A 25,634-nucleotide genomic window follows, 5' to 3' on the forward strand; every position below is an offset into this window, starting at 1 on the left:
CGTCACCCCTACCACTGGAATAGTGGTGTGCTTGGTGACCGCAGAGACGGAAGAATCGATAGTGGGGATCTGCAGCATGTCCAGACAGTCCTCCGGGAGAGGGTAGAGCTTGTCCATAGCCCTCCCCACCTGGAGCCCCGCTTCGGGAGCTTCCCATTCCCGTAGGAGTAGTAACTTATGCATAGGGTGGAAGGGAAAAGCACTTGCTGGAGCCCCGAGTCCCTGCCAGGACTGGGTCCATTTCTTTGGGCAAAGAAGCCGAAAGCACATCCGCAGGGGGGCCCCCCCCAGCCCCAGTTCCTGGAGGACAAAGGGGATGAGGGGCTCAACTCCTCTTTTTGAAACATGCGGACTCGGGGGTCATCACCTTCCAGGGGAGGGAGAGCCCCTGCTAAATCTGTAGTGGGATCCGGATCTGGGGCAACTAGGGGCGCCAGGGGGTCAGGAATAGGGGCACCCCTGGGACCACCGCACCCTGACGGGCCCCTGTGGCTCCAGGGTCGGGAGGACGGGCGACGAGTCGACCGAGGGATTTTCACCGGCAGGGGACCGGGGGGGGGGGGGGTGTCCTCCTCCTCCTGCAAGCTGGCCAAATAAGATTTGTGCAAAAGAACACAAATTCTGAGGAGAAACAGGCCCTAGTCTTGCCGGAGGGGGGGGGTCAGGGACCTAATCCCTAGGGGCCTCGGGACTTAAATCGGGGGGGAAACTCCTCTAAAAACGCATCCCCAGTCCCTGGCAGCTCCGAATCAGGAGCTGCCGAGATTCCCAAAATGGCCGCCGTTCCCACGGTTTACCGACCCGGGAACGGCCTGGCCATGCGTGGGGGAGCGCGGCCCCGGGCTAAATTTGTTAGCGCTGCCGAGGAGGGACCCTCCTCACCCGGCAGGCACGCTGAGCAGAGCGCCGAGGGCTCCCCCACATGCGATACAGGCACTTGGCCGCAGCATCCCCAGCGAAGAGGAGCCGCAAAACTGCACAGGAAATGAATAAACAGATGATGAGAAAAATCTGTAAAGTGCCGGTAAGGAGCGGAGGCAGGGGGGTGAGTCCTGCACGCTCTACTGGGCTGGCTGCTGGCCGGCTTAACAAATAAAACTTAACAAATAAAACTTAGTCCCCCCTTTCTGCCAGCCTGTTAGTATAATAAAACGAAAAATTCTTTTATGAGACTTTTTTTTTTTTTTTTTTAAACTGAGGGGAAGAAAAAGGAGAGCCCGGAGCCCTCAAGGCAGCCAGCGAGGGGGAGGGGAGTGAGTGACTGGACCACCAATATCAATTCCCCCCCGCCAAGGAAGCAGTCTCGGACCTAGGCTATGCCCTGCACAAGGGGCCAAGCCCCCCTAGGTCCGGCAAGAGCCAGGAGACGGAGCGTCTCCTGAGAAAGGAAGGGACAGAGTCCAATATGAGGCAGATTACAAATGTAAAATTGCTTTTTTTTTTTTTAAGATTAAATAAATATGAGAACTACGATACTACTTGCTTGACCCTATACGGAAAGAAAAGAAGGACTAAACAGCCCAGATCAGGAGACCGCAGGGTGAGCTGATCTATCTGCTGGAGACAGACAAATACTGAAGGGCTGCAGGGTAGGGTTCTGTCCTGATATAGGATATCCTTTCAGTTTTAGACTGTCTCCATCTGCTGGACAGGAGGCTCAACCCACAGTCTAGACTGATCCGGGTATGTACAGGGAACGCCCAATTAGAAGCAATCGCACGCACGAGCGGTTACACATGGCCTTGGCCGGCATTCAGGTTGTAACTCAAGACTTTAGTTGTAACTCAAAACTAAAATTTTGGTTGAAACCCAAGTTGTTCGATTGTCAAGCCGATTGTAACTCGAGGGTCCACTGTACAATCTTTTTCAAGGAAAAGCCCCTTGATAAGAAATGAGGATGTAACAATTCCAAACCTGAAGCACAGATTTTCCAAAGAAGTTGTACAACTATGTCTAAATAAATTCTGACAATTTTTGATTTAAGTTTTCAACAATTTCCTAGTGGCTGTGGGTACAGGTAAGATAAACATGTAGTTAAACCTAAGTCACATCTCCAAATATTTTTATTCCTTTTATACTGTTTAAGTGCTCAAACATTTGTTGTAGAAACACTTAGCAGTGATCAAAGCATCAATACTTTTAGTAAGTAACTGTTGATCATATAAAAATCTACCCCTTTGGTCTACAGTTAACCCTTTTAGTTCCCCTTACTCCTCTCTGTCCTGAATGCTGAGACTTTACATAACAACCAGAATGATACATCTGTTGGAAAAAAAAAAAACGGAGAGAGATTACTTTTCAGAGGAAACCACTATTAAGCAGTAATCCTTCATAAATTATGAAGTCCTGAGTTTATAGAAGAGTTTCCTTCAAGAAAACTGAACAAAGTGAAAAAGGCAGAAGACTAAAAGGATATGAGCAAGCAGATGCGATTTACTCACATACAAAGAATCCAAGTTAATTTCATGCAGCTTGGGCAATGGTGCAGGATTAATTTGGCATCAATGGCTAGTCTTGCCGGAGACCTCCCCATATGCTCTAATAATGGGAGCTCTGTTATGACTCATGCAGTTAAGATATGCCTGTATGCTGATCACTAGAAGAAACAGATGTAAATATAAAAAACACACATACCTCCAAGAACTGATAGAATACTGAGAAAAGAGGCCATGTTCTTCCAAGTAGAAGAGCCAACATAGACTTTGCGGTGTCAATATCGAGACTTCTCTGGTCTTTGTCCTACAAATAAAAAAAACTTAAACATTAATTCTTGAAGTAACAACAATTCTCTAGGAATGCTATTAAATGAGAAAATTAAGAATTGGACTTACCCTTGCAAAATCAAAAGCATATCTGTATATGTTCTTAAAAGATGAAATATCATTCAGTTGTAAGCGCAAATAATCAAATTTACTTTGTAATCTTTCTGTGCAGTCACATCTTAAAATTAAAAAAAAATATATATGGTTATATGTTATACAGGAAGACACCATAAAAATCCCTAAATTACAATAGTTTTGATATATACATTTCCAAGTTTAGAGGCTCAAAATGCTTCTACCTATAAGAGCAAGTTTGCTTACCATAAACGGTGTTTTCCATAGTTAGCAGCTGATTTAGCCATGCTGTCTGGGTACGTCTTCCATGCCACTAGGTGGCAGAGCTCTCTCTAAGTCTAGTAAAGTCTTTCAGCTAGGTGCTCCCGCCTGCATCCTGTCAGAATTGCCTCAGGCTCCTCAGTCAGTATCCAAGCAAGTAGTATTTTAGGTGAGAACTGTCCGGGGAGGCGGGTGAGTCAGCATGGCTAAGTCATCTGCTATCTACGGAAAACACCGTTTATGGTAAGAAAACTTGCTCTTTTCATGTAGAAAAGCAGCTGAATTAGCCACGCTGTCTGGGAGTCTCTAGCTGATGTATTGAGCAGTTTCGTTATGTAAATTAGTCTATTGTGCTCAATAAGGCTTTGTGTGTGTGGAATTTGTGCTCTTCTGTAGGATAGTCCGACCCATCAGTAAATCATCCACTGATTGGCTATCCAAACAGTAGTGGGATGTGAAAGTGTGTAGCGATGACCATGTCGCTGCTTTACAAATGTCTACAATTGGTACTTCGTGGAGACTGGCCATTGAAGCTGCCATGGCGCACACCTGATGCACTTTTGGTATCGTAGCTAACGTTAGCGATTTTTGTGCTTAGCAAAACTGGATACAGTTGGATATTCATGTGGATAAAGTTCTCTTCGTTACTAGCCGTCCTTGCGCATTTGGATTGAACAAAAGGAATAGTTGTGATGGCCTATTGCGGAATGTGTGCGCTGTTTGTAGTAGGCCAGCTCACGTTTGCAGTCTAGAGTATGCAGTTTCCTATCATTGTCATTATGAGGCGGCTTTGGGTGGAATGTAGGCAAGGTGATAGCCTGGTTAATATGGAAACTGGAAATCACCTTTGGTAGAAATTTCGGGTGTGTCCGTAAGGTCACTTTGTCATGGTGAAATTGAAGATAAGAAGGGTAGTGAACCAGGGCTTGTAGTTCACTTACCCGTCTTGCTGAGGTTAGTGCCACCAGGAAAAGTACCTTCCACGAGAGGTAGCAAAGGTGACAAGTGTCTAAAGGTTCAAATGGTGGAAGCATTAGCTGTTCGATAACTATATTAATGTCCCATGGCACTGGTGGTTTCTGTAAAGGTGGATGTAGGTGTAGCACACCTTTCATAAATCTGGATACTAAAGAATGACATGAAATAGGCTCACCATTAAGAGGAGTGTGGTAAGCCGCGATGGCACTCAAATGAACCTGGAGGGAGGAAGTGGCAAGGCCGTCAGTGTAAAGGAGATGAAGGTATAATAGAAGTTGTTCCGGTGAACAAGTGAATGGGTCATTACCTGTGGATAAACACCAGAATTGTAGCGAGACCATTTTCTTTGGTAATTTAGTCTGGTGGACATCTTTCTTGAGGACAGTAATATGTTCTGAAGAGCAGGAGAAATGTTTAAGTGTGATATGCGAGCCGTTCAATCTCCATGCTGCGAGGTGTAGGGAAGAGTGAAGGGGATGTAGTAGTGTTCCATTGTCCTGGGTAAGAAGGTGATCACTGTTTCCCAGGGACATTAGGTTGTGAATTGAGAGGCGGAGGAGGGTAGCTGTACCATGCTGTCTTGGGCCCAGAAAGCAACAAGGTAGGCAATCTAAAAAAGCCGTGAGGAACAACAAAGAAATAGATGCCAATAAAGTATTTCCAAAATTTTTAATGGGTGGAGACGTATGGGACAATTGATAAAATTTGCCCGACTCAGGCCAAGTTTCGCCACCTTCTAGTGGCTGCCTCAGGGGCTATGGATAAACATACATATTGACACAATAATAAATACATATAAAAACATGAATAAATGTGTAAAAACAAGATAACAAATAAGAAATAAATATAAAAACAAAAATAATAAAAAACAATAAATCAATAAAAAGAACCTCAAATCAAACATCAGTTTCATTTTCACGGCTCCCTGTTTGACACATACGGGGTCAATTGATCAGTCGGCAGACCCTTAGTTAAATTTATACTATCATTTATTTCCATTCCCCTTGCACCCCTTTAGTTATGTGTTTGTATGTAACCAAGCTTATTATTTTTAAGTCTTACACGGTTTTAACCCTCCACTGTGTCATTATCCATTAGTTGCACTGAAACGCTGCGTTCTTTTGTTTTCAGCGCCATCATCTCATAACACACAATAGATTTTGTTTTCATTTTCACTGCATTCTGTTACACACATTTGAATTTTCTAAGTTATATCCAGTCACTCTAATTTGTATCTGTGCATTTTATGAATGATTCATTCTCTTCTTGTACCCCCTTTTAGTAAGCGCACCATTTGGTTGAATGGAACCGTTAGATTTTTAAGTGCAGTCTGCTTCATTAAAGGTGTGGTACCATAATTCCTCCCTTTCCCCCTCCTATATATTTTTCAATCTCTCATTCATTCAATATTTGATTATTCTTCACTCATTGTCATCTTACAGATAAGTTTGCACTGCTGTTGACTTTTGAACACACATTCCATATTTGTTTTTCACATTTGAGAAGTCATTTTGAGGTATACTTTCTTATTATTAATCTTTTCAGTTTCTTTAATAGATAGTTTGAATCAATGCAGTTTAGTATATAATGATTTTCAATATATGTAGGTCTCTGACTGATCTTTAGGTACTTTCAGAATGAGGCACTGCACTCTAGATGGTGGCTGTCAGTTTTATGCTCTGTTACTCTATCTACATTATTTCATGGCATGTCTTCTGGTTTGTCTCATTCAATTCAGTTTGATGTGAGGTTCTTTTTATTGATTTTTATCGTTTATCGGTTTTTTTTAATTATTTTGATTGTTTTTATATTTCTTATTTTTGAAGGGGTTAATAAACATGTGGATAAAGGTGAACCGATAGATATAGTGTACTTGGAGGTTTCAGAAGGCATTTGACAAAGTCCCTCATGAGAGGCTTCTAAGAAAACTAAAAAGTCATGGGATAGGAGGCGATGTCTTTTCATGGATTACAAACTGGTTAAAAACAGGAAACAGAGAGTAGGATTAAATGGTCAATTTTCTCAGTGGAAAAGGGTAAGCAGTGGAGTGCCTCAGGGATCTGTACTTGGACCGGTGCTTTTCAATATATATATATATATAAATGATCTGGAAAGGAATACGATGAGTGAGGTCATCAAATTTGCGGATGATACAAAATTATTCAGAGTAGTTAAATCACAAGCGGATTGTGATACATTACAGGAGGACCTTGCAAGACTGGAAGATTGGGCATCCAAATGGTAGATGAAATTTAATGTGGACAAGTGCAAGGTGTTGCATATAGGGAAAAATAACCCTTGCTGTAGTTACACGATGTTAGGTTTCATATTAGGTGCTACCACCCAGGAAAAAGATCTAGGCATCATAGTGGACAATACGTTAAAATCATCGGCTCAGTGTGCTGCAGCAGTCAAAAAAGCAAACAGAATGTTAGGAATTATTAGGAAGGGAATGGTTAATAAAACGGAAAATGTCATATGCCTCTGTATCGCTCCATGGTGAGACCGCACCTTGAATACTGTGTACAATTCTGGTCGCCGCATCTCAAAAAAAGATATAGTTGCGATGGAAAAGGTACAGAGAAGGGCAACCAAAATGATAAAGGGGATGGAAAAGCTCCCTATGAGGAAAGGCTGAAGAGGTTAGGGCTGTTCAGCTTGGAGAAGAGACGGCTGAGGGGGGATATGATAGAGGTCTTTATGATCATGAGAGGACTTGAACGAGTAGATGTGAATCGGTTATTTACACTTTCAAATAATAGGAGGACTAGGGGGCATTTCATGAAGTTAGCAAGTAGCACATTTAAGACTAATTGGAGAAAATTCTTTTTCACTCAACGTACAATAAAGCTCTGGAATTTGTTGCCAGAGGATGTGGTTAGTGCAGTTAGTGCAGCTGGGTTCAAAAAATGTTTGGATAAGTTCTTGGAGGAGAAGTCCATTAACGGCTATTAATCAAATTTACTTAGGGAATAGCCACTGCTATTAATTGCATCAGTGACATGGGATCTTCTTAGTGTTTGGGTAATTGCCAGTTTCTTGTGGCCTGGTTTGGCCTCTGTTGGAAACAGGATGCTGGGCTTGATGGACCCTTGGTCTGACTCAGCATGGCAAATTCTTATGTTCTTAAGTTTTCTTGTTTTTACACATTTATTCATGTTTTTATATGTATTTATTATGTCAATATGTATGTTTATCCATAGCCACTGAGGCAGCCACTAAAAGGTGGTGAAACTCGGCCCGAGTCGGGCGAATTTTATCAATTGTCCCATACTTCTCCACCCATTAAAGATTTTGGAAAATACTTTATTGGCATCTATTTCTTTGTGGTTCCCCATGGCTGTCTTGGCCATGCTGGTGGGATTAGTATCAGATCCTCTTGGTCTTCAATGCATCTCTGCATCTCTGTATCGTGCAAGCGATGAGCAGTATCGGAGGGAACGCATATAACAAACCGTGCGATTAACTTATTTAAAAGGCATCCGGAGCAAGTCTGTGTAGGCTCAGGTAAACCGAACAAAAGGTCTTTGATTTTCTGTTGTTCTCTGTTGCAAATAGGTCGATGGAAGGGAGACCCCAAATAGAGAATATGTGCTGGGTCATCTCCGGATTCAGTTCCCATTCGTGGGGATGAAATATTCTGCTGAGTTTGTCTGCTCTGGAATTGTGAATGCCAGGTAGGTAAGTTGCCTGGAGTGAGATGGATCTGTGGTGGGCCCATTCCAGAATCTGAACTGCTTCTTTGCCAAGGTTCCATGAACCAGACCCTCCTTCCTTGTTTATGTAAAACATTGTAACTTGATTGTCCGTGTGAATCATGACTATTTTCCTCCATAGGGAATCCTCGAAAGCTCGAAGGGTGTAACTTACTGCTTTTAGTTCCAGGAGGTTGATGTGTAGCGTTTGCTCATATGTGGTCCACTGATCCTGTGTCTGAAAGTAGTCCAGGTGTGCCCCCTATCCCTTGGGAGATGCGTCTGTGGTTAGTATGACTTGATGTCGTAATGGGCTTAGAGGGGAGCCCTCTAGCAGTGTTCCTGGGAGTAGCCACCACTGTAGGTTCCTTTTCATGCTGATAGTTATGGAAATTGGAGTGGACAACGGGTGGAGGAATTCGACCCATTAATGTTTCAAACCCCATTGTAGGCGGCACATATGCAGACGCATATGTGGAACTACGTAAATGGATGCTGCTGTGTGCCCTAGAACAGTGAGGACTTGGCGAGTTGGAACTGTTGACTCGTGTAGGAGAGACGTGGTCAGTGTGGAGAGGGCTAATGCTTTCGGTGAGGAAGGAATGCCTTGTCTTGAACTGTGTTGATGTAGGCTCCTATGAATTGTAAGGTTTGAGTGGGTTCCAGATTTTATTTTTCATAATTGATGAGAAGGCCTAGATTGTCCAGGCAAGAGATTGTTCGAAGAAGATTGTCTCGTAGCAGTGTTTGATTGGATGCTACTATGAGCCAATTGTCCAGATAGGGAAATATTTGCACCCCCTGATGTCGAAGGCATTTGGTGAATACTTTTGGAGCAGAAGAAAGGCCAAATGGAAGAACTCTGTATTGGAAGTGCTGGTTGTCCGCTTGGAAGCAAAGGTAACACCAGGAACTAGGATGTATTGGACTGTGCGCATATGCATCCTTCAAGTCCAGTGAGCACATCCAATCCCTGGGCTGGAGAAATGGAAGAATGGATTTGAGAGAAGTCATCTTGAATTTCTCTTTCTGGAGGTGTTTGTTGAGTGAACGGAGATCTAAGATCGGTCATAGTCCTCCTGATTTCTTGGGAATTAGGAAGATTTGGGAGTAAAACCCTTGATGTTTCTCCGGGAAAGGTATCTTCTGAATACAGTTGTTCTGTAAGATAAGTTTGATTTCCTGCAGAAGATGTGCTTTGTGAGGTGTGAAAGATTTTTGATGAATCCAGTGTGGAAGGGTGGGAAAAGATGAAAAGTGAAGAGAATAATCTTGTTTTATTATGGACAATACCCATTAATCCGATGTGATTTGACTCCAGGCTGGGAGATAGTTGGACAATCGTCCTCCCACGGTGGTGACGGTAGCATAATTATTTTTAAAAACCCAATTGGGGTTTGGTGGTTGAGGGTCAGCTGCTTGTCTCGGATGACGAGTGGTCCTTGCACGCTGGCGTGGTGTTTGCTGCTGATAGGGCTGTTGTCTTGCTGGGTAATATGTTTGAGGCTTATAATAGGAGTATGGCTTGAAGGTTTTAAAGGTTGACCTTCTATACGGGGCAGAAGCGGTGTAGTGACGTTGTGTTGAGAATGAATGCTGAGGGGTTGTTAAGGAAAGAACTGCTGTTTTTTGTTCTTTTAATTTTGTAACGGTATTAGTGAATTGGTCTCCAAACAAATTATCCAGCCGACAAGGTACATTCACAAGCTTGTCGTGGACGTCATCACGTATGGCGCTGGAACACAGCCATGCGAGACGTCTGGCCGCTAAGGCATTTGCAGAGGATTTAGAAGAGACATCGAAGCCCTCATAGATCGATCTTAAAAGGTGTCTCAGTCCTTCCTCTATGTTATGGTACTGAGGAGGTATCGCCACATCTGGAGATCCCTGCTGAAGGTGCGGTTTTAATGCTTGCAGATTCTCAAACAGATATTGAGCTATGTAGAACTGGTGATTCTGAATTCTAGTATTGAGCATTGCCGATTGAAAGGACTTCTTTGCGAAGTCATCAAGTGATGTATTATCCTTATTTGGTGGCGTGTTAGAATGAATTCTCAACTTGCGAGCTTTTTGCATCGCCAATTCCACTATGATTGACTGATGCGGAAGTTGAACTGCAGCATGAAAAGAGGAATCTTTCATCCTATATTTAAAGATCCACCTTTCTAGATGTTGGAGGGGTGGACAAAGGAGTGTCCCACAACTTTTCTAGTAATGATGTTAACACAGGGTGCTGTGGTAAGGCTACCGGTTAATTGGGCGTGTCAAAAATTTTAGTATGCCCAACATTTCTTGTTGGGGGTCCGGAATCCTCCTGGTTTCCACATTCAGCATTTGTCCTACCTTCTCTATAAACTATGAACAGGACAGGTCTTCAGGAGGTGAAGGTGGTCTGTGGAGGCACTTCTATTGGGTCACAAGAGTAACCGGTTGAAGAATTTAAGGAAGTTTCGGAATCAGAAATTTCCTCTACGATAGGTGAAGGTAAAGTTGGAGGTCCTTTGGTGCTGGACCGGGTAAGACTGGATCCTTTGGAACTGATTGTGCTAGTGGTGAAGGCACTGTGAGTGGTAAATAAGATTTTTCCACTGACTGCAAAAACTGTGTGAGAATAGTTGTAATCTGAGATATAGCCTGTGTTGCTAACCCAGATGTAGATGGGGCAGGCGATGAATCAGGCTGTAGAATGGAATGTGTTTTGCCTGGAACATGCGCACCATTCGAGGTTAAGGAAAGAGATGACGATGCTGCTGGTGACGAAGGAGACGTGTCTGAGAGATGTAATGGTGAAACTTCATGCTCAGATTCTACTAATAAGGGTGGTATATCCGCTCTGCGTCTCGTGTGCAGAATTGTGCTTCTTTGGCTGTTTATGCATCGGCTGCGTCAAGGGAGTAACAGGTGCATCAACTGTGGTTGGACGCGTCGCAGGTGCGTTGTCCGAAGCAGACTTTGCGTCGATGCTTCGACACTCCAGCGCTTTGACATGGTCTTGGCGCATCTGTCCTCGGAGCATCAATGCATCGATTTTGCAGAGTGCATTAGTGAAACGTGCGGCCACGATGCCACCGACGCATCCCCCACGCCGTGCGGCAAATCCTGGCTGGCGCTTAAAGGTCGGTGTCCTGACCTGGGGGGGGGGGGGGGGTTCGACAGAGGAGGCCCTCCTCGACACAGGAGCCTTCTTTCTCAGTTTAGGACCTGGAGAAGAGCGAACAGAGGCTTCTGAAGGGGCATAAGAGCCTGAAGCCCTGGACTGCAGGTCCTGAAACTTCGCAGCTCGTTGTCTTTCGGCCCGTGGGGACATGCGTCCGCAGTCCACACAATTTCTTTGGTCACGCTGGGGTCCAAGGCATATATAACAGAAGATATGGCCATCTGTGGCCAACATAATTTTGCCACAGAAGCAAAATTTAAAACCTGGTCGAGGCATATTCACTCAGACCCTGATAGATGTTAAATCTTTTTTTTTTAACTTCTGGAAACTGTTTCCTCACAGAATGTAATTTTCTCTCTGGAGAAGAGTTCCGCGGAAAAAAAAACTGACTGAGGAGCCTGAGGCAATCCTGACAGGATGCAAGAGGGAGCACCTAGCGGAAAAAAAAACTGACTGAGGAGCCTGAGGCAATCCTGACAGGATGCAAGAGGGAGCACCTAGCTGAAAGACTTTCCTAGACTTAGAGAGCTCCGCCACCTAGTGGCACAAAAGACGTACCCAGACAGCATGGCTAATTTAGCTGCTTATCTACGTGAAAAACATTTTTGTGAGAGAAAATATTCCAAACAGTACCTTCCAGACTAATACAGGCCTCAAAGAAAATGTCTGAGAAACAAACTATGGAAAGAGATCTTTATTATTTAGCCTCATTTTTTAAAGCAATTTTGTTGTTTCTTCATGGATATATATTGATTTTATTATTCTATGGTGAAATGATCCTTGCAGTGGACAACACAGCATGACTGCTTTGGTTGTTGTTGATGACATTATTGAAAATGTCATCAATACTTTTAAAAAAATACAATCAAAGCAAATACAGACAGACACTTTCACTTATTAATGGAGCAAAGTATCATGGTTGCCATATTAGTTTATTTGAATATGAAGAAATAAAAGATCAAACAAATTGTGAAATGAATTAAGTTACTCAATAAAAAAGGTAACACCTTCAATCTATTTGTTGACTTATTCCTACATAATAATGGAGAAACTCTGAAGCCTCAGGAGGGATAGTGATAACATGTTAACTTGTGTATTGCCATTTTCTTTTTTTTAATTTCATGCCATATATTCTGGATTAGGTTCCAGGTTATTTGTCTTATAGGCAGTCAGTTATACAAGCTAAGACCCCCAGCTATAAGGATTAGTGATGTGCTATAAGGTTTGAGGGTGGGATAGAGGAGGAAAAAGTGGCACTTCATCTTTTGGCAGTCAATATTTTCTCCCTAGGACAGTGAAAGCAACCTGGCCTGTTTGTGGCACTCGAGGACTGGAGTTCGCCATCACTGCCTTAAGAGGTCAATATTTTATACCAGGAGTAGAAAATTTTGTGAAAAAATTGAACGCAAACCAAAATAGAGAACCATTGTAAAAATTGTTTATCTTTTATTTTTTACATCTTACTGTTTTGTCTGTTTTTAGGTACTCTTTCTGCATGAAACTGCTTTATGTCCTGGAGGAGATGCTATGCTGGCAATAATAGCCAAGGCAGCCAAGGCCTTGAAGCTACAGGTACAAACTAACAGCTAGATGTACTAAGTCACATTATGTTACAACACGCGATAAATGCTGGATATTGCGTAATGTTAGGACATGAAACCCGCTACTATTACAATGATCTGCTTTGCATGGAATTTGCATACATGAATTTTTCAAATCCACGCAAAGCAGCTCATATATAGCTAATCCTATGCTAATAAAATGATACAGATGACTCCCAAAAACATAATCCAACACAGCAGCTGTACCTCATCTCCTTGTATATAATTTAGTCTCTGCTAAACTATCTTTATTTCCTCTGATCCCAGTTCAATAGTCTTAGGCTCTTAGGGAAGATAAGGCCATTGCAGAAAGACTAAATGAATTCTTTGCCTCCGTGTTTACTAATGAGGATGTTGGGGAGATACCAGTTCCGGAGATGGTTTTCAGGGGTGATGACTCAGACGAACTGAACGAAATCACTGTGAACCTGGAAGATGTAGTAGGCCAGATTGACAAACTAAAGAGTAGCAAATCACCTTGACCGGATGGTATGCATCCTAGGGTTCTGAAAGAACTCAAAAATGAAATTTCTGATCTATTAGTTAAAATTTGTAACCTATCATTAAAATCATCCATTGTACCTGAAGACTGGAGGGTGGCCAATGTAACCCCAATATTTAAAAAAGGCTCCAGGGGCGATCCGGGTAATTATAGACCAGTGAGCCTGACTTCAGTGCCAGGAAAAATAGTGGAAACTATTCTCAAGATCAAAATTGTAGAGCATATAGAAAGACATGATTTAATGGGACACAGTCAACATGGATTTACCCAAGAGAAGTCTTGCCTAACAAATCTGCTTCATTTTTTTGAAGGGGTTAATAAACATGTGGATAAAGGTGAACCAGTAGATGTAGTGTATTTGGATTTTCAGAAGGCGTTTGACAAAGTCCCTCATGAGAGGCTTCTACGAAAATTAAAAAGTCATGGGATAGGAGGCGATGCCCTTTCGTGGATTACAAACTGGTTAAAAGACAGGAAACAGAGAGTAGGATTAAATGGTCAATATTCTCAGTGGAAAAGGGTAAACAGTGGAGTACCTCAGGGATCTGTATTGGGACCGGTGCTTTTCAATATATATATAAATGATCTGGAAAGGAATACAACTAGTGAGGTTATCAAATTTGCGGATGATACAAAATTATTCAGAGTAGTTAAATCACAGGCAGACTGTGATACATTACAGGAGGACCTTGCAAGACTGGAAGATTGGGCATCCAAATGGCAGATGAAATTTAATGTGGACAAGTGCAAGGTGTTGCACATAGGGAAAAATAACCCTTGCTGTAATTACACGATGTTAGGTTCCATATTAGGAGCTACCACCCAGGAAAAAGATCTAGGCATCATAGTGGATAATACTTTAAAATCGTCGGCTCAGTGTGCTGCAGCAGTCAAAAAAGCAAATAGAATGTTAGGAATTATTAGGAAGGGTACCTCATAGAACGGAAAATGTCATAATGCCTCTGTATCGCTCCATGGTGAGACCGCACCTTGAATACTGTGTACAATTCTGGTCACCGCATCTTAAAAAAGATATAGTTGCAATGGAGAAGGTACAGAGAAGAGCAACCAAAATGATAAAGGGGATGGAACAGCTCCCCTATGAGGAAAGGCTGAAGAGGTTAGGGCTGTTCAGCTTGGAGAAGAGACGGCTGAGGGGGGATATGATAGAGGTCTTTAAGATCATGAGAGGTCTTGAACGAGTAGATATGACTCGGTTATTTACCGATACGAATAATAGAAGTACTAGGGGGCATTCCATGAAGTTAGCAAGTAACACATTTAAGGACTAATCGGAGGAAAATTCTTTTTCACTCAACGCACAATAAAGCTCTGGAATTTGTTGCCAGAGAAGGTAGTTAGTGCAGTTAGTGTAGCTGGGTTTAAAAAAGGTTTGGATAAGTTCTTGGAGGAGAAGTCCATTAATGGCTATTAATCAATTATACTTAGGGATTAGCCACTGCTATTAATTGCATCAGTAGCATGGATTCTTCTTAGTGTTTGGGTAATTGCCAGGTTCTTGTGGCCTGGTTTTTGGCCTCTGTTGGAGACAGGATGCTGGGCTTGATGGACCCTTGGTCTGTCCCAGCATGGCAATTTCTTATGTTATGTTAATTGTAACTGCTTTCTTCGACACGTTATTTCTGTTTTGATGTATTTATTGCACCCCTGTTTATTTGTAAACCAGCATGATGTGATCGCTTCATGAATGCCGGTATATAAAAACCTTAAATAAATAAATAAAATAAATAAAATAAGCCCTTATTTATCATGTTTGAGAGAGGTGTAGTTATTTTCTTGCGGGAGGATCGGGATACTAGCCTAGCGCAAGACCTGATGGGCACACAAGAAAATTTAGCAGGCAAAGTGGCCTGAAACACCCCACCCAAACCTGGAGAACCCTACTGCCCCCCCCCCACCCCAAAAAAAGAAAAAATAGTATATTTTAATCTGTGTGGTGACAGCCTAACCCTTTCCCAAACCTGTCCCCTTTTATCAAAAAAAGTACCCCCAAATGTCTTCAAAACACCCTAATCCCCCCCCCCCCCCCAGCAGCCCCCTACCCCTCCTCTCCCTTCACCCCCAGATCTGAAGAAGTAACAATCCCTGGGACTAGTGGCCCCCAAGCTTCCTCCCACAAAAAAAAAAAAGAAACCCTGGTGGGCTGGGGAAACCTCACCCCCAATTCCCCACCCTTGGCCTCCCACTACCTTTTAGAAGGTTTGAAGGTATATACATTTTTGTTTTTAAATTTTAACACATTTATAGACCATTTATAACAAACCTGTCGTGCCAAGAGGGTTACAATACATCTATTCATAATTAAAACAAATACAAAAATATCCATTCATTAAAGTAAAAACCTAAAGTCATATGCGATAGGGGCAAGGTCAGGTTAATGTCCTTTTAGAAAATAAATCAGGCCCAGAGCTAGGTGGCACTCCAGGAAACCCACTAGTCAGCACTGAGCCTTCAGAAAGGTAGGGAGGCTGGGGGTAGGGTACCCTCAGACCACCAATGTAATTTTCTGTGGCAGGGGGATGTGCAAGGGTTTGGGGAAAATCCACTAGACCCTGGTGATTGTTGCTTCTTCGGATCCTGGACAGGGGAAGGGAAGGGAAAGGTGGGTGCTGCTGCAGGGGGGGGGGAGGGTTTGAAGTTATGGGAGCATTTTTTTGTTTTTTGTTTTTATAAAAGGGGAAGAGTTTGCAAAGGGATGGGTTGTCGCTGCCTGGATTGAAATATGCTAGTTTTTTCTTTCATGGGGAATCCAGAATTGCCTCAGAAGGTGGCAGAGGGGATGCTGGGAGTCTCCAAAGACTTCTGGGGGGAAATTGTAAGAGTTTGGAGGGAGGGGATTGTTTCGGGCCATTTGGCTCTTTATGGTGGGCCGCCACACTAATAGGCCCTGGTACCTTGGCATGATATTTTGTCACAGGTTTTTGCTGAAATAAAAAAAATTACACCATGATAGTTTATCAGGGAGCTTGATATTGCAGTGACACCTTCCCTCCCATGATAATAAAAGTCAGAGCTTGTTAAATGACTAATATTTTTAAGCCCTCTGGGGACAAGGAAATAGTGTAGGCATTCCGCTTTGAAGTGTTTGACCAGAATACAAATCAAAAAAAGCTGTTAGGTAGACATAGGTGTCCACACAACCTGGGGGAAAAGAGCAGGCACTGGAGAACACTGTGGCAGGGCAAAGTCAGTACCAGCATCCGGATACCTGGAGCCTGTGGTCAGCCAGTAGTATCACACAGCTCGGTATAGTAAAGTGGGGCCGCGGTTACCCCGCTCCTAACCCGCTTTTCTACTCACTTTCCGGCCCGCGTTAGCCCTTCCTGCGATACACTATCCCCGTTTAACCCATCTTTTACCGCCTCTTTAAATCCCGGGTAACCCTTCCGTACGCGCATGTATATGAGATGTAAACGATTCGAATTAGCTATTCCCTCCCATACAGTAACGCCGCCGCCCCAACTATCGCATTTTTACCCTGCCATTTTGCCCCCGCGTTAACCTGCTAACTTACCGCCTTACCCCTGCTTTAGAGGCAGGGGTAAGGTAGACGACAAACTTTCCCCCAAAAGGAAACCTCTAAAAACCTAAAATCCCCTCCTCCCGAAGCGACTCGACATTACTTTCTGTTGTTTTCTTACCTTTTGTTGCTTTTCAGCCCCTTCTCTGCCGCCCTCCGGAGGGGGCAGCCGGCGGCAAAAGCGGCTCGCAGCGGTCCCCCCGGTGCAGGTCCCGGTTCTCCTGGCTCGGCAACAGCAACAGCAGTACAACAGCTAGGGCTCTATCTACCCCAATCCTTCCTTCCTTCCTTCCTTCCTGGCTCGGCCAAATTGTGAAGCGGCTTGCAGCGTGTCCCCCCCCGCGCAGGTCCCGGTTCTCCTGGCTCGGCGAGAGGTGAGAGCCCACTGTTCTGTGCCCTCTCCATCACGAGCGGAGCGAAGCGTTCTTTCGTTGGCCGGAGCGCCCGTCGATTTGGGCGCTCCGGCCAATGAAAGCACATAGACGGGCGCGCGTGACGTCACGGCGTGCGTCACGCGCGCCCGTCTATGTGCTTTCATTGGCCGGAGCGCCCAAATCGACGGGCGCTCCGGCCAACGAAAGAACGCTTCGCTCCGCTTCACAACCCTAACCCCCAAATTGTGAAGCAAGCCGCTTCACAATTTGTCCAAGCCAGGAAGGAAGGAAGGATTGGGATGGATGGAGCCCTAGCTGTTGTACTGCTGTTGCCGAGCCAGGAGAACCGGGACCTGCGCGGGGGGGACCGCTGCGAGCCACTTTCGCTGCCGGCTGCCCCCTCCGGAGGGTGGCAGAGAAGGGAAGGGGCTGAAAAGCAACAAAAGGTAAGTTGGCACATGTCGAGCCGCTTCGGGAGGAGAGGATTTTCGGTTTTTAGGTTTTCCTGGGTTAAAGTTGGAATCCACTTCCTGGTGCCTGTCATTTCAAATGTCATTTGAAATGACAGGTACCAGCGCACCCAGGATACTGTATAGGCGCTGTATTAAGCGCCTATACAGTAAAATGGGTTGCGCGGGCCTAACGCTTCGCCTAACGCTTTGCATACGCGGCTTGCATTTGCAAGCAATTTAAATAGCGTATCGAGCGGTATGTGATCAGAACAGTGCATGGGGCAAACGAGGGTGCGCCCGGCACTGCCGCACTCTAACGCGGCCTTACTGTATCGACCCGACAGGTAGCAGAGGGAAAGGAACTATTTTCATCTTTACACACTCTCAGGGGCAGATTTTAAAACCCGCGCGCGAGCACAGATTTGTTCGCACAACCCGGCGTGAACAAATCTATGCCCGATTTTATAACATGTGCGCGCAGTCGCGCGCATGTTATAAAATCCAGGGTCGGCGATCACAAGGGGATGCACAATTGTGCAACTTGTGCGCGCCGAGCCGCACAGCCTGCCTCCGTTCCCTCCGAAGCCGCTCCGAAATCTTACAAACATGAGGTAATTTAGTACATTCACTAGCATCTCTAAACTGCCAGCGCATCGGTAGATGACTTTACTATCCAATGCAATTTATTTATCTAGCATCACACAATGCTGCTCATAACTTTGAGAATTCACTGCGGCCTTGGAGGGAACTTTCCTTCTGCCCCCCTGCACATTCCCCTCCCTAACCTGCCCCCCAGCCCTACCTAGAAGCCCCCCCTTACCTTTGTTGAAGAAGTTACGCGCGCCAGCCAACGGCCGGCCCGCAATCCCAGGCACAGCAGCAAATGGCCGCTGTGCCTGGAGGCTCAGGCCCCGCCCCTTTTTGCAAGCCCCGGGACATACGCGCCTCCCAGGGCTTGCTAACCTCTCTAGGGTCATATGAATTTCCAAGTGCTAAAATGGGGTCACATTAGCTAAACGTTTGGGGAAACTCTACAAGTTTATGACCCAGTAGGGTACTCTTTCTACAGACCCCTTTTTCAATGTTATAATTGCATTCTTTTCCCAGATGTAAAAAAGCAGAGCCTCTAATTGGGCTGCTGCATGCATGGCTGCAATTCTAAACAAATCAAATGTATTTAGTTATAACATCCTGCCACGATGTTATTTCCAACAGAATGCTACTGTCAGCAAGCAAGGGGAACCTGGTCAATTACCACTTTCTAAACAACTGTCCAGTCTCCTCTTGATTCATGGTAAGCAAGGATCCAGGTGACAGATATGTACAGCAGAGATATTCTACAAATGCTATAATTTTTTTTTGTGAAATATGACCTTTATTTAGTAACATTTTGTAGTCACAAACATCTTGACATTGTAACCTTTTTAAAACTGATTAGTTCTTACTTATCCACTTCAACCCAATATCTTCCCAAGCACCAAAAAAACAAAACTTCCAAACAATAATCATGTAAGATAATATACAAATGACAAGACATTTTTTGTTAATTCTGTGCCATCCGAAGAGTTGAAAAGCAAGGTTTTTTACCAGAGGACATACATTTCCCTGTTCAAGAGGAGTTTTATTCCTACTATAGTTATGCTTAGAGCCATCGTCCACAATATTTTTAAAAATGGGGTGGAAGTCATGAACATTCCAAACAAGGGAAATTACCATATTCATATTATTTTGACTCCAAATCAACATACTATTAATGGACAGGTGAACTGTGGAAAAAAGTATTCAACAGGTTGTCATCTAATAGTTTAGATTATATTAATCTAAGACAACCAAAGTTATTTTGTCATGAAGTATCAAAAGTAACAAAAAACAAAGGGATGCTGACTTGAACATTTCTAGTTAATAACCTGTGAAGAACTAGATTACTATAAAAGAAAAATCAAAAAATAATGCTTTTATATGCCAACCAAAAACTCTTACTGTAATAAGGTCATCCCCTTCAACCATTCTTCCTTTGTAAAAAATCCCATGCTTTCAGCCTCCAATTTCCAGGCTAAAACTAACATAATAATCTGGAAATAATGCATAAATTAGAAAAGAGAAAAAAGTCAGACAACAAGAAAACAGAAAAATGTATGCAGTAAAAGCCCCATTATCCGGCATGCATGGAGAATATTCCACGCCAATTAACTGACTGTACTGGTATCTGAGAATTTCTCTTTCATGAAAACTACTTGAGTGAAAAATTAAATGCACTATATTTTTTGTTTACAAATGTATGCTGTATTGATTGAAACCCAATAATTAATGATATAGAAGACACAGATTACTCAATGGTCACTCCACTTACTACTTATCCCATTCCCTTGCCCCCCCCCCTCACACACAAACTACCCCATTTGCTCCCTCACTCATGCCTCTTCCCACTACACTACTTATTCCCACTTCCTCTCTTCACCACACTGTTCATACCCTTGTATTGTTTTAAACATCAATATTAATAATATCCAATATCAATGGTGATGAAATTCCTTAATCCTTGATACAGGCTTGGAGAAGCTCTTTGAAGCAACTTGCGAATGTTTCTTTAGAAAACAGTTGTGAATTTAAAGTTACATCACCTCTTTAGTGGAATAAATTTAGTGGAATAAGTTCAGCAAATTTCAAGAATGATTCAATGCAATATGCAGCAGATCACTTCAGTTTCTTCATTTTGATCTTCTTTAGGTGCAGTGTCTCTCTTCATATGCATGTTTTGTATAATTTTAGCACAGTAACAGGTTGCTGTAACATCAAGGTTTTGATCAACATCAACCCACTCTTCAAGTTCAGTGACAGGGTTGTGGAATCAACATTTGGAAGGGCAAAAACAATATCTTAGCAAATTCTCTCTCTCTTGCACACAAACTTTCAAATTCTTCAAATTCCTCTGCAAAAATCACTGCTGTCCACAATTTTCTCCAAGTCTTTTGTAACTTTTTCCAATCAGAATTGTGGTACAAGTTAGAGCTCCCTACGAATGATTTATGGCAAATTATTCACACAATACCTTATTCTAAATGTTCCAGTTTTGGTTCATGCAGCATACATTGATTAATTGCTTTATTTCAGCATTTGTCACTAAATGTTGTAACTCTGTCTTCTGTGAAATGATGTCACAGATTTTATATGAGCCAACACTGAATTCCTGTCTCAACCTGCTTCTGTTTTCTCATTTCTCCAGGTGATTATGTCCAATTTCTGTGCGATAATCAATACAGCATGCTTTTGCTTCTGTCCTCCACTTGTTGATGGAAGCATTTATAACCACAGTTGCAGGATAAGCTAGAATGGTGGGGGGGTTTTCTAGAAAAAAGTGCCCGTACTGACATGTGGAATGGGGTCCTCTATGTCATCCCCCAGAATATCAGTCACACCCCACCCACTGCTCTCCCTCCACCCAATACTCTTCCTCCTTCTTCCCATACTTTGTCTTTCTCTTCCTCCCCCCCCCCCCCCAAAAAAAACAAAAAAAAACACACTCCCTTACCTTTAAAGGTTGATATATGCCCTAGCTTGGTGTGGTCCATGGCATCAGAAAGGAACATGTGTTCCTTTTTGATGCCATGGCACCCTGCTCTGTGAAAGTCCCTGCACCCTGTGCAGTCTCTCAGTAAAAAAATTAAATTTAAAAGCAACACTGTTGGACACCAGTTGATTGAGCTTTAGAGTTGGTTACATGCTGGATACTGCAGCTTTTACTGTATTTCTAAAATCTATATAAATGAAATGCTGGCGTCTATAAGAAATACACAATATAACAGGCAAAAAAAAGCAAAACTACTTACAAGGCACCGATGTAAAAAATCCACACATCTGGGGTCCTGTGATACCACCTAATGCTAGAGGATCATGCCAGCGTTTTCTAGGAAAATGTTTCTAGGTATGTAAAGTGGTTTCTTGCATGCCACTGGATGACGTAAGGCTATTCATTTTTTTCTCATTTTATAACAAAATTAAACAGGAAAATCACTAACAAGACAAAGGTCCTCACGGCTATACATAACAATAAAAGGAAATAACTCCAAAAGGAAAAAAAATCATTCGGGAAAAAACCCAACAATTTCTTGGGAAAGAAGGAAAAGAAATAACGTAACCTCACTGAGAATTATTTGCAACAAATCTCCAGAGCTGTAAAGAATTTAAAAACAAATAAAAATTAAATAAATATTAAAAACATAGGAAGCCCCTATACAATTTGTGGGAAACTTCAAAAACATTGCCTAAAGGACAAAACAGATTTACACTTTTCTAGGGACTGCTTTCAAAAATACAGATATACCCTCTATTTAGCATTATAAAACAATACATTTTTTTTTCTGGAAAAAAAGAGCCAAATCTCTAGAGGGCTCCAAGCAAACGTAACAAAGTTCTGCAAATTATTTACAATTCCTGTTTTAGTGAGTCAGTTAAATCTATTTTGTTCAAAACCAAACTGTTGTCCACCTCCCTTATTGCCAACTAATAAATAATAGATCTGAGATAAGGGCAGGAAAGCCTCTGCTGAATATTTCAAAATTTCAAAGAATTTTTTTTTGAGCATATGAAGTGGTGACAATTTAGGAAAGTTAATAATGCAAATTTGGTCTCTTGGGAATGATCATCAAAACCTCAGTTTTATTATGTACTACCCGAACATCAAGTATAGCATTAACCTTCTGGATTTTAGAGATAGAGATATCAATAGGACCGACCACCAGGGAAGAGGCAACTGCATACAATTGCCATTTCCCCTTACTTTTGACCATAATAGCACAAATTCTTTGATCCAAATTTGTTTCCCACAGAACTCAGTTTCTCCTTCATGAGAAAGCAGAGGAAATTATAATTCTCTTATACAGTTTATCTGATTCTTCCTTGTGGAGGTGTAATTGTTTCCCTTGCTCCTAGCTTGGCTAACTGTTAAAATGAGTAGTCCCCTGTACTACTTAGGGGGGAGGAGTCAAGATGGCTGCCAGGTAGATGCTGCATTTCTGCGGCCACTTGCCACTCACCTGCCTCAATTCAGGAATCAAGTCTGTCCAGCCTTTATGACAACTTGAGAGGGATTTGTTCTGGTTTAAGAGCCTAATTTTAGTCTGTGAAATTTAAAGCAGCTAAGGATTGCGCCAACAGGGCCTGGTCAACAGTGGGTCTCAGGTTGGTTTCCTGGGTCTTCTTTGGCTTTGAGGCCAGCTTTGTGCTGGCCGTTTGTTATGGATGGTTAAAGCTCAAAGTCTCTTCCTGCTAGACCAGACTTTTTGGTGCCATCTAGGTGCAGAAGCCACACAAAAAGTCAATGTAACCTGTGCCAGAACACTTGCTGCATTCAGTGTGATGATTCATCAGGGATATGCTCTGCGAGCATTTTGAGCATCCCTTGTAACAACTGCCTTCCTTCCTTTGATGCAAAATCAAATGTAAAGACAATTTTCAAGATAACATACCAAGAGAGGGAGAGGTTTCATTATTAGGCCACTAACATCGAATGTGCATCTGCAGGACAGAAACAATTGCAACCATATACTGCAGTGTCAAAAACAAAAATTAAAAAAAAAAGCGTAACTAAGGTGATATCTGAGAAAAAGTAGTAGAAACAGAGTACAGAAAAAATAATTCTGAAGCATGCAAACACAAAATTCGGGTCAAAAATGGCTACCAAAGCAGTTCAGTGGGATATTCTTTGACAGAAAAAGGTATAAGCTGAGTAGCTGAAGGTCCAGTAATATGCAGAAAACCACTGATCATGCCTAGAAAGATTTCTTTGAAAGCTCTGCAATGATCCTCCATTCTGGCATGAGATGGGGGTCACATGTGCCCACATGTATGGATGGCTCCATTATATGTGCTTGTCTGTCATCAGAAAAGTAATTTGTATCCCAAAGCAGCAACTACACTAATTCAATTAAAAAAATAAAATAAAAAACAGCACATAACAGTATAATTCCCCTCTCCCTTCAAAAAAAAAAAACAACTTTTTTTTTCATAGACATTCTGGTTGCTGACTAGTAAGGATTACATGTAACTCTCTCTACAAACATATATGTACGCAACCTTTGGAATCCATCTAAAAAAAATCTACTTTCTAATATTCAAACATTACTAGCACCTCATATGATGCTTTCATAGTAGCTATGGTGAAAGGAATCAAATTACTTAGACAAAACTACTTATTTACATGTCAATATCCTGACTTTCATAAAATATTAATTGTGTTACATGCCCTTATGATGACAATGCATTCATTTAATTCACTATTACATTTTGGAAAATATAATTTGGATATTAGTGGAAAATTGCACAAAGATTAATATTCAGGGCATGGTTCTGCTGTTCACTGGTTCCTTCTGTATTGACTACTTTATTCTGTATAGTGCCCAACGTTGCTGAAAGCATATTGTAATACAAAGAATAAATTTGACTGCATTTTGCAAGCACTAATCTTGAAGGCTGTATACAAAATATCTCAACCTTTTTTTTTAGGACATTTTTGTACATTCCTGATTAGAAAACCAGTGGGGGGGTTTTCTGATTTTAGATGCTTGAGCACATTTCAATTAGTTAAATATTCAAGGAATTGGAGCTATTGGGGCATGGGTGGTATTATGTAGCTAGCATTAGTGTATCTGATGTATCAGATTTGCCATTAGAACAAACAGTAAGAAACTGGGACAGATTCTTAGAAACTTGTACCAACTATTACTGATAGCCTTGGGGTAGATTTTAAGAAATTGTGCGCGGGCGTCCATGTGCGCGCACACATGAATGCCTGATTTTATAACATGCACACTAGCTGCTCTGCTACGAAACCCTGACCCAGAATCAGGTAGTCTACGAATGATTTAGCACCAGGTTCCCCACGAACGTGCGGTGCGCTACGGGACACGCGCAGGTGCGTGCATGTTATGAAATCGGGGGTTAATGCGCAATTGTGCACCCTGTGCACGCCGACCCCCGTGGCCTTCACCGGTTCCCTCCAAGGCCACTCCACTTCCTAACCCCCTAACCCTCCCGCCCCCTAGCCCTATCCTAACCCCCCCAACCTTTATTTTACCTCTTGCGCCGGCCTGCAATCCCTCGACACAGCAGCAAATGGCCGCTGTGCCGGAGGTCTCTGGCCCCGCCCCCCGGACCCACCCCCCGCCCCTTTTTCGAAGCCCTGGGACTTAGACGCATCCCGGGGCTTTACGTGCATCGCCAGGCCTTTGTAAAATAGGCTTAGCGCACGTAACCCCACCTATGCGTGTAAATTCTATGGGCCAGATATTCGTACCTACGCGTGGGCGTAGAATTGTGCGTGCAACGCAGCGTGCACAAATCTACGCGCACATGTTATAAAATTCGGGGTCGGTGCGCGCAAGGAGGTGCCCATTTGTGCATGCCGAGCCCTAGGGGAGCCCCGATGGCTTTCCCCATTCCCTCTGCCCCACAACTTCCCCTCCATTCCCCTATCTAACCCACCCCCCAGCCCTACATAAATCTCCCCCCTACCTTTTTTTTTTTTTTTATTTACGCCTGCCTCTGGGCAGGCGTAGGTTGCGCACACCGGCTGAGTGCCAGCGCATGATCCCCGGGCCCAGAGGCAGTGGAGAGGCCTCTGGCCATGCCTCGCCCCCGGCCGCCCACACCCCACCCCTTTTTTCAAGCCCTGGGGCTTACACATGTCCTGGGGGCTTGCGCGCGTCGCTATGCTCGGCGCACGCAGGAGCAGGTTTTCGGGGTTACGCGCATAACCCTTTTAAAATCCGCCCCTATGGATTTACGCGCGTAGGGCTATTAAAATCTAGCCCTTAATGTTCTAGCAGACTTTCAACACTGGTATCTGCTGATATCTGCAATGATTTTTCAAATACAGAAAAGATCAACCAACTAATTACAAGCCAACAAATGATCTAGCACTTATTGAAGACAAATATTCAAGTATACAAAGTTAAATTAACTACATAACTCATATATAACATTTTTCACAGAAGGAAACGTACATTTTCAGGTTCAACGCCAATGTCTTCACAAAACTTTTCCATCCCTTCTGGCCCTACAACTTCATCAGGACCTTTAACACACAATAAAGATTACTTACAAATGGTCTAAATGTTATACTCATTTACATAGACAAAAATAAATATCCTAATAAATATCCTAATTACCAATCCATGAAATTTAGCATGGGCTTTGCATCTTGTATGCAGTGATCTTCTTGAGACTTATGCCAAGGCTA

At 43.0% G+C, this 25,634-nt stretch overlaps 1 protein-coding gene across 2 annotated transcripts in view; it reads right to left on the minus strand.

Annotated features, from left to right (window-relative positions):
* DCUN1D5 (defective in cullin neddylation 1 domain containing 5) overlaps positions 1–25,634 on the minus strand; it is an 80,829-nt gene that overhangs the window by 29,637 nt on the left and 25,558 nt on the right. For both annotated transcript variants that reach the window (XM_029602425.1, XM_029602424.1), the window contains exons 4-7: positions 25,399–25,469; positions 19,379–19,470; positions 2,832–2,940; positions 2,635–2,739 (exon numbers count right to left, since the gene is read on the minus strand). In XM_029602425.1, the coding sequence (XP_029458285.1) occupies positions 2,635–2,739; positions 2,832–2,940; positions 19,379–19,470; positions 25,399–25,469 (377 nt within the window). The remainder of the gene's footprint in view (positions 1–2,634; positions 2,740–2,831; positions 2,941–19,378; positions 19,471–25,398; positions 25,470–25,634) is intronic.

The sequence above is a fragment of the Rhinatrema bivittatum genome, chromosome 5 (genome assembly GCF_901001135.1).
Source record: "Rhinatrema bivittatum chromosome 5, aRhiBiv1.1, whole genome shotgun sequence".
Taxonomy (NCBI): domain Eukaryota; kingdom Metazoa; phylum Chordata; class Amphibia; order Gymnophiona; family Rhinatrematidae; genus Rhinatrema; species Rhinatrema bivittatum.